Source organism: Perca flavescens, chromosome 1 (genome assembly GCF_004354835.1).
Source record: "Perca flavescens isolate YP-PL-M2 chromosome 1, PFLA_1.0, whole genome shotgun sequence".
In the NCBI taxonomy this organism is placed as follows: Eukaryota; Metazoa; Chordata; class Actinopteri; order Perciformes; family Percidae; genus Perca; species Perca flavescens.
In genome coordinates, this window is record NC_041331.1 from 14645457 (window position 1) to 14661211 (window position 15755).

The following is a 15755-nucleotide window of genomic DNA, read 5'->3' on the forward strand; positions in this document are numbered from 1 at the left end:
CGAAATACAGGACGATTCGATGGCACTGCAACTGCCTGGGCTGGACTGCATTGATTAGCTGCTTTTTAACTACTGCTGAAAAGAAGAAGAATTGCAGCCTACATACTGTACATGTCAGTGCTAACAACAAAAGATGAAAGATGAGTGAAGTGTCATCAAGACTTTAGTTCCTAAACTAAAAAACACAGTTGCCAAAGTATAAAATTATATAAAACTAATTCCTTAATACACCGTGCTAAACCTAATGTGATATGACACTGACTTAGTGAGTCCCTTACTTTTTGAATAATTTCACAATCCTTAAAAAAGAAGCATGTATTCTGATATGCTGAATTTAACTTATATTTCAGTCAAGTGGTTAATTAAAACAATACCATCAAATTGTCTAATATTCAAGTAGATAAGGCACTGGGCCGGCCCAATACCTGACCTGAAATGTTTGGAGCCTGTGTGGCCTCTAGCACCAAGTATTTCCTGCAGCTCCACTGTTCACATTTAATTTTTACTTACTGTGACTTAAAAAGTGTAGTGAAGCTGTTTCAGTTAGTTACACAACTGTAACTGATACAACTAATTAAAAGGGGCTGTGCTCAAAATACTGAGAAAAAAAACAACAGTAGTTTGGGACTGCCTTTGGGAAGACCAATATGTGAAATAGCAACGTTTTCTCAAGGCCACATGGACTAACATGCATGCGCAGCCAGACCGGCTCTCAGAACAAAGAACAGAGAAGCTCGGATTACAACACACACATGGGGAGTGTGACTTCATTCTCTGCTCTGTACAAAATATTGGTTTGCTCCTATATTATGTTATTCTGAATGTCGAGTACAGCCCCTTTAAAAAAAAACATGCTTTTTACCAGCTGTTGCAGACATTAAACATGACAGTTTCTCAAATCCCTCCCCCGAACACTGATTGTCCAATCACAGCTTAGCAACCGTAACTAGCCACTGCAGACAGGCCTGTCAACCTTTGGATCTCTCTCCACAGTTGAAGCGATGTGAATGGTGCTGTAGTGAGATTGATACTCAGTATGTAAAATGTTGTAGAGTGGTGTCTTTTTATCCTCTTCAAATCAAAAAACAGAGTGTAAGGAATCAATTAAATATTATTAATGTGTTTGCCTGCTCTAATGTAAGCTGCAAATGTTAGCATGTCGGGCTAACTAAAGCTATCTAAGGACTATGGTTATCTGCTCCTCAGATCTCTGCAGGGTAAATCCAGACAGCTAGCTAGACTATCTATCCAATCTGAGCTTTCTGTTGCACGACTAAAACAACTTTTGAACGTAAACATGTTCCACCAAAACAAGTTCCTTCCAGAAACAATTTTGCAGCGCCACCCATGACGATGGTGATTGGTTTAAAGAAATGCCAATAAACCAGAGAACGTTTTTCTTCCATCTCGGAATGCTGTGTGGACTAGCCAGACCCTCCTCCGCAGCGCTGTGGAGGAGGGTCTGGCAAAGCGAGACTACTCACAGCTGAACTCATTACCTGAGATATTATCTGAGCGTTACGTTTGCTAAACACATCGGTTAGTCAACATCCCTGAAGCCTATTCTCATGTTTGTTTTTTATCATATGCATAATACTAGGGCTAATTAGCTCAACAGTTGCCAACTGTGTATTTTAACATGAATCATCAGCTTCTGAGGATGCACAATATCTTGTACGTAGCCGTCAAGTGCATTTTCAAGACCTCGTTTGTGGGGTTCTCATTTTAAAATGGGTCGGCTTGAAACGTGTTTTTAAACAGCTCGTCGAGCTAACACCAGCTTAGTTGGCTAGCTACAGCAGCTAAATTTTGCCAGCAACATTTGGCGTTTCAGTTGGCAAAACAGACAGCCACATACTAGAAATGAGAGGCTGCTTTTGTCTACTTCTGTCTGAAATCAAGGACCCATAGTTTCAAAAATTACTCTGAATTTAAATGGTAAATCTGCGAGACTGAAAAGCTCGACAGGTGTAGCAACAGTAGCTAAGGTAGGTAACAAAGGGGGGTGGGGCTTAGCAAACAGTCATTATTTTTAAATGTCACATGAAGCATTTATGCACCACTTACATTTTGCACCATAACATTTGCACCACATTATACTTAAAAACCACATTGTAAATTGTATACCTGTTTGTTTTAATGTAACTGTTAGTTTCTGCTGCAGTCAATAAAATGAAAGCATTGTACCAACCATAAAAGGTTAATGAGTCATTTATCTACATGTGTAATAATGCACTATTAAGCTGGCTACATTGATAGCAGAGCCCTAATGTAGGCCAACATCTGTTAAAAAGAAATCTTGATTGATAAATTGTCATTCTGGTCAAACTGTATAATATAAAATGTGCAAACAAATATTTACATTCTCATTGATTTGCTATGAGAGAGGCAATGCTTTGTTAATATTTCCAATTCCTTTTAGAGCTGTATAATAATGTCACCAGCACAAACATGCAGAGTTTTGGAGTTGGACTAATTTCATTCATAATTAGTCTGTAGTGATGAGGAACTCAGAAAAGGGCTCAGATTATTGACTTTAAATGATGATTTATATTTCACCAGTGTTCCCGTTGATGAGTGGTTACTTTGTTGCGGCTCAGCGGCGAGACGTACTGCTGGAGCGGGAACGCTGGCTGCAGGTTCTGCAGCACTGCGCTCGTACGTTGGGCAAGTGGCAGCGGCCGAGCCAGCGGAGAGTCTGACAGAAACGAGATGTTACCCGATCGCGAAGGCAAACTGCTCCTGTGTGGGTGGGTGGGTGGGTGGGAGAGAGAGAGAGAGAGAAAGAAAGAGAGAGGTTAGATACAAACTTCACTGGCACAATGTCTGTTAAGCCTCTTAACATCATATGACATGCCCAAGGACATCAACAAGATACAACAAAAACATAGAGCTAATATATACACATATGGTATCTCCCACACAGGATCACACTTGACACAGGCAGTTAAAAAAAAAAAAAAAAAAAAAAAAAAAGGAGGGCACACCGCTCACCACATACCTGGATGACAGTCCAGGAGGCTAGAGTGACAGATGTCAAGGTTAAAGGGACATGTTGCATAGGGATGCAGAGCGCAAATCCACAACTTTACAATAAATAGATAAAAAAGTATGTACTAGTATGGGTGGCATTAAAAAAACATATAGAAAAGTATTATAAAACCGGTGTAAAGAGATGTGCAATGTATTCAGGCTCGTTAGGGGAAGCTTTTTTCATGAATAAATTAGAAATTGACTTGAAAAGTGTAACACAATCAACCGATTAAAAAAATTATTTAAATATAAGGGGATTAACAAATATAAAACAGAAGTGTGAATACCAGAAGGTGTACAAAATGTATTGGACTTCTTTTGTTGTACTGGGGTATATAGTCTATACTTAGTTTATGTAACTTTAATTTTTGTATGGAAAAATATACTTTTAATGTAAAAAGTGTAGGTGTAATAAGCTCCGGCTTCAGCATACACCTTTTCGGTATTGTTTGTTTCTTGTCGCTATGAATGTTTGACTATTGTGAGTTACAGATGACCGAAAAAAAGAATTAAACTAAACATGAGGTGCTGGTACAGAGATGGAGATTGCGGTTTTGTGCATTTAAAAAAAAAAAAAAAAAAAAAAAACTGACAACACAAGTGGATAAAAATAAATCCTGACACCTTGAAACAGGACACTGCATGTGAAACAATTACAAAGAAAGAGCTTACAGTGTCTAATCTGATATTATTTGAAAAGGCTCAGCTTTCCCACAAATACAGTACATCCAATGGACCATAAAACAAGACAACTCAACTCAAAACATTTGCTTTGTCAGAGCAGAGAGCAACCTACTGCACTATGATTACCAAAAAAAAATAAAAATAAAAGTGTACGTTTGGGTACACAGGTTTGTATCCGTCAACCATAGCACACAGCAGTTACAGCAGAAGCATGAAATTGAAAAACCAGTCCAGACAGCCATTTGAGCGTGGGCTGTCACACGTTATCAGACACTCACTGTTTCAGATTCTGATGTTTTAAGTAAAGAAAATACCAAAGCTGTGGGTGACTGTGGAGAGCAGAGGGCCGTTTTAGAAGAGATACCAAAAAGAAAAGTGTTATGGTGGGCAAAGAAAACAAACAACTCAGTATCATCTACAGTAGATCCCATTGTAAATATGCTTTCCTTAGCTTTAATCAGGTTTTAAGTTCTACAATTGTTCTGATATGACTCTAAATCAACTGAAAAATGACTTATCTTGTTCACACATCTGATACAAAAGTAATGCACCTTTTAAGATGTGGTAAACCAATGCAATACATAAATTAAGAAGTAATGGCACTTCTTGGCCGTTAAGAATATCTGTTGCACATCATCCTTCTCTCACTTTTGCAATATGTTGTTTTATAATAAAGCAGAAATACTTATAAAACAGACCACAAAAAGACTGACACTAGTAGTAGTGACCTACAGATTTTTCTGTGTCTAGGAAAATGGTCAACACAACAGTCTTGGTATTATATATTAGATTATATGCGACGAGCTGTCACCTAAATTTAAATCTTCATTTGTCCAATATCACTGAGATATCGCAGCCTTGATTGACAATGTGACCTGAGGAACGGTCAGAGGGTCATCAAAAGCATTACCGTCCTCTGAGCCCCATGATCATTCACACATTTCATGAAGAACTAACATTATCTTTTCAAGAACCAAAGTGTTGGACAAATGGAAAAGTGAAGTGTCATGGTGGCGCTAGAAGCAAAGTCAGGGTATCCTCAAAACGATTAGAAATCATACCAAGACAATGCATCATAATTTCAATCCAAAAATATGAATTTTGGACCAAAAACTTATTTTGGTTTAACGGAGTTAAACCAAAAACGGTTAAGACCTGGATCTACATTGAGATTTTGGGGGTCTAAGGAAGCACTCTGAATTGCCATGCTCAGCAACAAGCTTGCACCCATGGTTGCACCCTCCAACATGGCTTATGCACACTGTACTAATGAACCCTCTTGTGTAAAGCAATTCTCAAAACTCCAGAGTGCAGAATTTCCAATGTCACCCAGATCAGAGAAACTCCATGACATCAATGGGGTACGAAGGCCACAGCTGCAACTTAATACACAGTATTTCCTGTTTTCTATACACCCCCATTTGCGATCTTTGACCCACTCACCAACATGCCCTATATAGAGCAGTAAGCAACAAAAGGCGGCAGTGGAACTTTGCAGTCATCAACAACATTGATTTGAGTGAGAAGGAAAACCTGTAAACGGGGAGCCCCTCTTCAGCCCCACACCCTATGCATCAGTATAATCAGTAGATGTGGTTTTGCATTTGTTTTCTACAAAAAAAAACATCTTATGGTCCAAGGGTCATGGAAGGTTGATTACAGCATAATGAAAGGGCGAGCCAGGGAACAAATAAGCTGAATAAAGAACATAGTGAAGGGCTGCTGAATGATCTTCAGTACATAGGGAATGGAAATAACCAACATTGAACGCTGCATAAGCACAAAAGACACCATCTCTAGGTTAAGCAGTGTATATAAAAAGCGCCACCTTTATGTCTTCATCTTCAATTTTAGGTACAAAAGACAGGATAGGTAGAGGTGTTTATTGAACCGTCACTTCACGACAACAGTAGTGCGGCTGAACTGTCAATCATAAACTTATTGTGGTCTGCCACTTACTGATAAACATAAATATATAATAATATAACAAGTTGTGAACATTGACCCATATAAGTTGATATGGGAAACTTCTTGGGAAACAGTTCATTTATTGCACATCCAGCAGCTACAGAGCAATTATTCATTTGGAGTCATGTTTCTGTAAGTCCAATATTCACTCTCTTTTAGCTCTGTTTTTGGTCTCTACCAACTCCTGAGCAAGTAGTGTACAGCGGGTTTTTAGAACTTTCTCATTCAAAGCAGCTGCCTGCTGCGGCCCAGAACAATGCTATGAGAGCGGTGAGACTAAACAAAATAGTAAAGTTGCCGGACAACCAAACTATGAGCTGTAACTCTGTAAAGCCACGTCTCACCAGAGAGCTAAATTCAATTCTAAATGTATAAATACGCTACCTGGATAGTTTACATTTTTCTTTTAATATGCCCAAATTAAGGCCTGGTGTTTGTTGCCATATACAGTATGGACATGTATTTTTTTCAGTGTTTTAAAGAAATAAGCCCCAGCTAAGATTTAAGAGCTTAGAAACATTACAAACAGAGAATTTTGATATGAATTCTAAAACAAATCCATAAGCTCAATGATGATTTACCTCTATACACCTATACAAAAAAACAACAACAACAATGAAGCTCATTAGCTCCCGACGTTAACTCAGTGCTGTGGGAATCTGTGTCTGCAGGGAGATCTTCAGACTGAATACAGGTCATTCATCCACTTGACCTTCTTCTACTCTCCCATAGGCTTTTTCAAGGCACCAGATCATTAGGGCTGGGTATCGTTCAGAATCTTTCGATCCGGTGCCAATTTCGATACCTCAGTTTCGATACCGATTCCTAACGATACTTTTTTCGATACCATATGTTTTAAAATCCAATTCAATATCAACAAAAATACATTAAACACAAAGCTTTTATTTTCCACCTTAATTTTTAATCAAAACAGTTATCAAAATTAAAAAATTCTGGTAAAACTGCTCACTCAGAGTAACATTAATAAAAGTGCCTTGCCTTGCAAGCTCAGCCTGTCAGTCAGTCATCAGGGCAGAGAAACCACCGTTGTGGCTGCTTGTAAGAGGAAGTGTAACGTCAACAGCACCGCAACCGCTTTCGGCTCGCCATTAATATCATATCGGAGTATTTTTTTCGATACCATAAAAGTATCGACGTTCGGTACCCTGCCCTACAGATCATAGACTGTATGTTAAACATTACTCTCAGCTTGCATACAAAGAGGCGCCATGAATCATAGATCACTTATGCCACAATGTTCCCAAATGTAACCCTGAATGCAGCCCTGAAGGTAACAGAAAAAAGGCTCATACACGCTTACATTTTCTAGTAGAGCTAGTGGTTTAGCTTCAAGGACATCCTTTGTGAGTTTCTGATATGTATGCATAATGCAACACGTTGAGATCGGATTAAGAAGACCTCACTGTTAGGGACAAGGCAGAGCTGTAATCAAGAACATTTGTCTAGTCCAACATGAGACAGAACTCAGTGGGGGTTTGGGTCAAGACAAAGACCTCTGCCAAGACCAAGTCTAAACTAGGAACTAACCAGCACCCAGTCACATCTTATTTACCTAGCAATATTTGGTATTCTACACAGATCTATTACCATTCAACACTGTCTGCAAACAATAAAATAATGAAAACAAAGATTAAGCACTTCATTCTGATGAAATCTGCATCAATTTATGGTGGAAATGTCTTAATTAATGTAAAGGAAAACACAGGTGACAATTCAAAATATAAAACCACAATGGAATATAATGCTATTAGCTCTCAGGCATTCTGTATTGCTTTTCAAATATTTATGTTGTCCCTGCTGAGTCAACACACATGTAGGAATGATTTACTCTTCCGTCCTCTTTTGTGTCTTTTGTTTTGGGAAGTGACCTCTTTAAAGTGCATGTGGCATCTGTTCACATTAACGACACATTCGTTAGTTTTATTAATTTATAAACCCCTGGACTGTAATAGCTCAGATGTGTTTCAGTTTTCTGCTTATGTTCAAAACGTTGTGCACATTTAAAACATATCCCACATATCTGCCTATCACACTGCAGTCCAAACTTTTAACTTGTTTTCATTATAAATATATAACTGGAGGCGCACAATGAATATCAAATTAGTGCATAGGACAATTTTAAGTATCAGAAAAGTGGTAGGGACATATCCCCACCGTCCCTACAATAAATTATGCCCATGCAGGTCAGGGCGAAGCGGAGGCTCGATTTGCCTGCATTAATTGTGCTGGCTGTAACAAGGGAGGTGGAAGAGAGAGGGGCAGGTGCTTGTGCGGCCTCGCAGAACTCAAATGCAGTTGTCGGGCATTGCAACACGCTTTTGATTGAGAATTGATGCCATGGGCCAAACATAAAATTAGAAAAAGCAATAGAAAAAAAAATTCTGCAAAAAAGGGCACTTATCTTGTCAGGTGCACACACCTGCAGGCAGAAAGCAGCTGAAATGAACTCATTTTGAACACATGTACATTTCTTCAGTGGTCAGAGCTCAGGATCAGAGGGTTTAGTGACTGTACGCTGCAGTTTAGGTTGTAGGGGGAAGTACAGTACCGTATCGCAGAGTGAGCACTGAAAAGAGCTTCAGTTTGATACATATATATGGAGAAAATGTCACTAATGGCTCAATATGTCATACCGTTTTTTTTTTTTTTTTTTTTCTAGTAAATATAGGCCTATCCATGCTCCAAAAGCACATGTGCAGTCCTTGTGAAGGATGGACTCACATGGACTTCATATTATCCCCTACTGCTAAGAAAATCAACCACTGCTTCCTAGTGGGATATTAATGACCTGCAGACCAGATGTTTTGTCGGACAGGCACAGATAAATGGAAATCTGTCTTGGGCTCACACAGCTGTACACGTGGCCTTACACATGTATTGTGTTACTGCACTGGTTTCACATTAAACTGATGAGAGTCACAGCTTCTGAGTGCAGCTTACAGTCCACGATGCGAGGCTACTTGGAGCAGCTTTTGCCGTACAGGCTCTGACAAAGGCATGAGTAGACGACACTGAGCAGTTATATTCTTGGCCATCGAATCAACATATCGTGTTGGTCAATATATATAGTATAGTATAGTAGTATAGTATATTGACACATCGTGGCCAGGCTTTTATTAATGTAGGATGAATGTTGCCCAAGCCTTCCTTCCTGATCATTGTCCATGTAAAATGTGTAGTAACTAAAAGTGTAGTTGAGAAAGTTTAGATAACACATTATGATATAGATATACACAAGTATGTATATGTATATATGATGGATAAAATGAGCTTCTGCCCCGTCACTTCATATTTCCATCATGTCACGTCTCTGATTGAGTAACTCCGCAGAAATGTTTCTGATCTGCGTCTAATTACAGTCGTGATCGCTCTCGGTCCAATGCAGCATCACAATGGCTCTGAATTCCTAAAGCTCTGATCTGGAATGAGTTAAAGGGATTCAACAGAAATGCTGTGGTATCAGAAGAAAGAGACCCTAATTTAAATGTGTGCCAAACACATTTTTTTATTTGGCAGACACTTTTGTCCAAAGTGAGGTCCAATCCAAGCCACAGTATATCAAGGTGAAATCGTCCAGAAACAACGCTCACAACTGCCAAAAGGTGCATAAAGTAAAATAATGGTGCCTTTGCAAATGACTTTTTTGTGTTTTTGAGAAAGTACTAGAGAATGATCATATAAGGAGCAAGTACTTTCGGAAGAGGTACACAATGCAAGGTCAGATCTAACTGTGGTATAATTCTTTACTTAAGGCAGTAATGTATCCTGATGAAAGATGGGTCACATTGCAGCAAAATATATAATTTCATTATACTTGTACTTTGGATAGTGTAAATATTGTATTTTCTGTAGCCAAATATATTTTTGTAAATACATTCCTTATTTATTTGACATTTTCTATATTTGCCAATTTAATGAATGCCATTGTATATTGCTTGCATTTCTATAAATATATCAATTTAACTCACATAATGTCTCAATTATATTTAAAAGTGATTACATGGGCAGAATTGTAGTGAGCAAAGTAAATCATGGACTCTACAACACATACTGTATGTGTTGTGTAGTAACTTTTCCTCTGAGAATAATGAGTAGGTGTTCACCATGCCCCCTTTACTTTGACACAAATTGAAGCTTTTTCGAGTTTTCCAGTAATGTGCTCGCTTTTCTGACCAAAACTCAACAAATCAATCATATTAAATAACTGGGAATGCAAGAAAGTGTAAGCCAGCTGATAATTGAGGATTGTCATGTCAACTAAACCTTTAACATTTCTGTGAGAAGAGGTTTTACCTTTCTTAATGTTGGCGGTGAGACATTTGAGGTTCTCTTATTATATTCTGATGTTCTATGGCACAGATACCATTTCATATTTAGTAAAGAAAACAAAAAAAACCAGTGCTGATTGTTGAATATGTCTTTCATCTAGACGTGTTAAAAGCTTTAGTGGGAAGCAACAGGTCATATGCCAGGGAACATCTTTTTTTTTTTCACCTAATCAGCAGCGAAACACCCTGACGAGGAGGCATTAGTCAACCTTACATTCTCTGAAATCCATTTTATTTTCAATGTCCGGTAGATATAATTTTCTGATGCACATCATTGTTTTAACTAAATTCAGCCCGTTGGATTCAGTCCACTGGTTTCTTTGTCTTCTTAATGAATGGGATTTGTGTAAAAATCTCACCAGTTAAAGCACACATGAATTTGTACATGGACACTAGGGTTTAATCCTAATAATAAAATCTGATCAAAACCATTTCCCGTTTCCTGGGAAAGGTTATGACGGGAAACGGGAAATAAAAAAATAGGCAAGGAGTGGGTGTCTATTGTTCTCATACGGTAACGTTGATGCAGGCGACGGTAGCTACGGTAATACAGGCTCCCTAAATCATTACACAGGCTCAATACATTAATTCATTAAAGATAGGCCTGTCTTTTTGCAGTGCACACTGCACACAATTGTACATTTCTGAGGATCATTTTCTTTAATTTTGTTTGGCCCTGCCCTAATAAAGAAATATTTGGTTAACTTCGAGTGATTATTCCCGTTTGCAGCCGTTTACACATCCTCAACAGCCACAGAATGGATTTCGATAACGTAATGGTTTAAGAATCATTCAGTGGTTTACTTAACCATATTTCGTTAGTTTTTAATAATAGATTTCTATAAAACATTGATTATATAAGGGTTGCCTAGATTTTCAGAAGACAAGTCCCAGACATTCCACCTGGCATTTCATAATTAGCGCTGCAGCAGATGTCATGCTGCAGCACGCAGCTCACTTGATCACGCAGCAGAATTGATCATTGCAAACTGTGTTCTTTAGTGCTAAAAATGATACAAATAATATAAAAAATGTCAGTTTGGGAATGCATATTTGAATGATATTGATACATTACTTGGGCTAAAAACAAACCAAACAAACACAGCCATTTCCCGGGATTCCCGGAATATGGGCTGTCTATTTCCCGGGATCTGATTCATCTCATTTTCGGGAAAAATATTAAACCCTAATGGACACGCATGTGATGTCAGATATTTGACATGTGGAATATACTATTTCAAAATGAAAAAAAACTTTTGAGTGCCTTGTTGGGCAAAACACATAAACAATTATTAAATGAGATGGAGGGTCACACAGTGACAGTGCTAATAGGCCAGCTGTTGATGCCATGTTATCATACACCTCAAATTCATTTCATGTCCGATATGAAACAGAAATACCATTGAACTGCTGTGACCTACATTGGAAAATTTAATGAAAAAGTTGCAAATGTTGTAGAAGGCCAAATATAAAAGGAGCTGCAAAAGTAATCAATATTCTTTGGCTATTATTGTCATTTATTTATTTCACCAAGGCGATGAAGTTAAATATAAGCTCCAATATATGTTACAATCTGCATCAAGAGTTTCATGTTCAACAGGTGAAGCTGTGCGGACCATTTCTGCTGAAAAACTGAACAAAAGAAGCTGCTGTAACCCGCTTCTTCTCTGCAGACATGCATGTGCCTTCAAATAATGTCTAACTGAGCAAAGAATACACCTCTAGTGTAAACATGGGAGCCCTTTCCAAGTCATCTTCTTTAAAGACACATGCTCTTTAAGACACATGCACATTAAAGTCAGATATCAACTTTGGTAAAAAGGTTTTGGAGTAGTGTGACAGAAAAGCACAAGATAGGAATGTCAAGACATGAATGATGTGTTTCAAGCAAAAGAAGACTTGCAGCCTATAATGTTTCTGTTGTGAATAGTTGCTTTTCATTGCAAATGTCTTCTTCTACTCTATTTCAGTTGGAAATATTTTCTCTCCCTTTTTTTACACTGCCTGGTAAACAAAGAAGACCTTTGATGCTACTGTAGTCAGCCTTTCCACTGGTCTTGTGATGTGACATCAATAGAGGAAGAGCTGGTGGTTTCCCAGTGATATCAGTGCTGCTGTTGATGAATGGCAAAGTGTACTGCTTTATATATACGTATGTATGGTCAAAAAGGGCTGGGGCCAGAAAGTTTAATATAGAATACCACTGAAATAAATGTATTGTATACATAAACCATTAGGGGTACCTTCTTGATACATTTTCACAAAGTTTAAATTTGTAATTTAAAACATTTTCTCTTTCTTTCTTACCACTGCTTCCTTGTGACTACAATCAGGAAATCAGTCAGAAATTGAGGCTGTAATGTTTATTCACCTCTGTGTATTTTGTACATTCTGTGTGTTCCTTATGTCTATTTTGTTGAAATTTTTTTTTATGATCAATTTTTTACTGTTTTTATATTTAAAATAAAATAAAGAACAGACAAACACAATTGAACAAGAACAACAACCCTCTCCCATCCCCTACCCTCGGTTTATAAAAACATATAAACAAAAACAGCCAGCGCTGAGCTATCATTTTCTTGGTTGCGGTTGATCCGGCTAGCCAAATTTTCTTCTGTCTCTCAAGTAGGTGTAATTTAGAGTCATCATTAAGTAACAAAACAATCGGGTCAGTAGGAAGTCAACATCTTATCACATCAGATATTATTGATGTTGTTTTAATCCAAAACTCATGCACCTGTCTCCCATGCACTCCCAGACCATGTGCAGGAAAGTTCCAGTTTGTTCAGGTTGGCAGAACGTGCAATAGGGAGTAGGAATGGCTTTAGAGACCTATGAGGGGTCCAATATGTCCTATGGCATATGTTGAAGTGGATCTGCTGTTGATTTGGGTTCTTGGAACAGTGGGAAATGTTTTCCCAAACTGTCCCAATTAATTATGTTCCCCTCGGGCTCAGCTCTTGCTCCCATTTCTTTACTATTGGGGGTTCTCCTACAGATCCTTGCATCAGTTTAGCATAAATCCTGGACACTAGTCCTCTCACCGGAGAATCAACAAGCCATTTAATGATTGGGTGCATCTCAAGACTGTTCCCCCATGATACTCCATAACATTTTAGGGCTGATCTTAAGTGAAGATAAAGGAAGAAGGATGTCCTAGGGACCTCAAAGCTAGCTCTCAGGTCTTCAAAACTTAATATACCTTCATCATTGAATAGCTGGTCTAGAGTAGAAATACAAGGCTCCAGACTGCAACCAAAATTTGTAAGTGTGCAAATGAATTTTACATCCAGTCGCATGTGCGACCAGTAAATTTGCCCCCTTTTTTTTTTTTTACAGATTAAACGTGGAAATTGTTGTCTGTTCTCTCTGCATATGACCGAGAGCGGAGCTCCGGCGCGCGCACACATGGGGGAAGAATCCCAACCTTTATTAAAGTTAAGGGCCTTGGTAATTGCTCTAGTTTGATATTTAACTTAATATCCCCATTAACGTCAAGTCAAGTCAATTTATTTAGAGAGCACATTAAAACCAACCTAGGCTGAACAAAGTGCTGTACAATGTTATGTTATAAAAACAAAGGAAGACTATAAAAATAGACACAATGAACATCATACAAACAACACACTTCTATACAAATGTCCCTAAACTAAATCATACGCCAAAGAATAAAAATGTGTTTTAAGACGAGACTTAAAGATCTCGGCAGTAGAGGAGGACCTAATATGAATAGGAAGTTTGTTCCTGAGTCTCGGGGCCACAACGGAGAAGGCATGATCAACAACTGCACCTCCTCCGTCGCTCCTCTGTCACCAGGCGTCCCCCAAGGTTCGGTGCTTGGTCCTCTCCTTTTCATCCTTTATATCCTGCCACTCGGAAATACCATACGCAAACATGGTCTTCACTTCCACTGCTACGCCGATGATGTCCAGATCTATATCTCTACCAAATCCATTACCACAGCTACATCCTCCACTCTGAGCAACTGCCTCCCAGATATTCAAACCTGAATGCAAACCAACTTCCTCCTCCTTCTTTCACCTTAAAAACATTGCCTGTCTCCGCCCATCACTCACCTTCTCTGCTGCCGAAACTTTGATTCACGCCTTCATCACTTCCAGAATTGACTACTGCAACAACCTCCTCTATCCCCCCGTAACCTCCGCTCCTCTGACGCAAACCCCTCCTCTCCCCACCACTCAGGACCAAGCACCATACCTGGGGTGACAGAGCTTTCACCATTGCAGTCCCCTCCCTCTGGAACTCCCTACCCATACACATCCGTGACTGTACTGACCGGGACACATTCAAAACAATAATCAAAACACACCTCTTCAGATTAGCTTTCCACATACAATAGTCTTACATTTCTCACCTGATAGTTACTGGGCTTTATTGTTTTTAATTGCTTTTAATATGCTTGTTTTATGTGTTGGTTTTATTGCTTATCTGTTTTTAATGTGCTATATGTTCTGGTTTTACTGTAAAGTGTATTTGAGTACCATATAAAGCACTATATAAATAAAATGTATTATTATTATTATTATTATTATTATAATATCAAAACATCTGTGACTGTGGTATTAAACCGAGTAACTAGCTCATCTGTAGAAAGACAGGCGGAGGTTATCTCTGTAGGGCTAGCAAAAGGACAAGCTATGAAAGCATCAGAAAATTGCCTAGCAGTGCTTAGAGTTCAGTGCTCGGATGTAGCAATCTGGCAAGCAAGGTTGAGGTAATGGATTAGAATGTGATGCATTAAAAATCACACCTTTATGGTCAGATAGACTAGCAACATCAAGCTCAATATTTAAAACAGGAAAACCTAATGATAAAACAAGATCCAGTCTTTGATGGACAACAGACATGGATATTAAAATCACCAAGTATTAAAATCTTATCCAAGTTGGGCACAATCTAGAATAGAAACTCAGAAAATTCACTGATGAAGTCCTTATTGTACTTTGGGGATCTATACACCAGTGCACAAATCAGTGGGCAGGACAAATCAACCTTAAATGCTTGCACCTCAAAACTAGTGTACTTATCAACTGGCAATTGACGGCATTTATAGCGTTATTTTTGAAGATTGTTGCTAAACCCCCACCCCTGCCAGTGAATCTGGGAGAGCTAAAAAAGTCACAATCAGGAGAAATCAGTGAAAAGGCTTAGATCACCAACATGCAAGTTTCTGTGACAAATAAAAAGTTTTAGATCACGTAGAAAGAAGTCATTTAAAATTAATGTTTTGTTCAAAAGTGATTGCACATTCAAAAATGGGAATTTGATAGGGATGGTATCCACAGCCTGCGCTGATCCTATTCAATCATTTGAACAGTCAAGGCAACGGAGATTACCATAGTTGATTCCTCGTCTTCTGCGGCCAGGGGAGCGATGATGTCCTTGGATGTTTGTAATTCTTGTGGAAATGATAATGGAGGTAAAAATTGATTGCCCTGTTAGACTGAGGACCAGTTCCCTGACTTGTGTAGGGTTTGTTCTTAAGCGAATCATGCTCTAACATTAGACAAGCTCCGTGATTGGAACAGCTCATGAGGTAGGTGTTTATAGAAGGTGACTAGGGAGAGTAGGTAGTAACTGACAAGGGGGGCCTGCAGGGGGAGCTCTCAAAGGTAACGTATGCTTCTACTGCTGTAGAGGAAGAGGGGCGTGACTGGGGCATGTGCTTGTGCACGTGTGCACAAGACGTAAACAGTCAAG

At 38.7% G+C, this 15755-nt stretch overlaps 1 protein-coding gene across 2 annotated transcripts in view; it reads right to left on the reverse strand.

Annotated features, from left to right (window-relative positions):
- Positions 1-1408: 1408 nt before the first annotated feature.
- adamts7 (a disintegrin-like and metallopeptidase (reprolysin type) with thrombospondin type 1 motif, 7) overlaps positions 1409-15755 on the reverse strand; it is a 79058-nt gene continuing 64711 nt past the window's right edge. For both annotated transcript variants that reach the window (XM_028574524.1, XM_028574531.1), the window contains one exon: positions 1409-2742. In XM_028574524.1, coding sequence (XP_028430325.1) covers positions 2597-2742 — 146 coding nt within the window. In that variant the 3' untranslated portion in view covers positions 1409-2596. The remainder of the gene's footprint in view (positions 2743-15755) is intronic.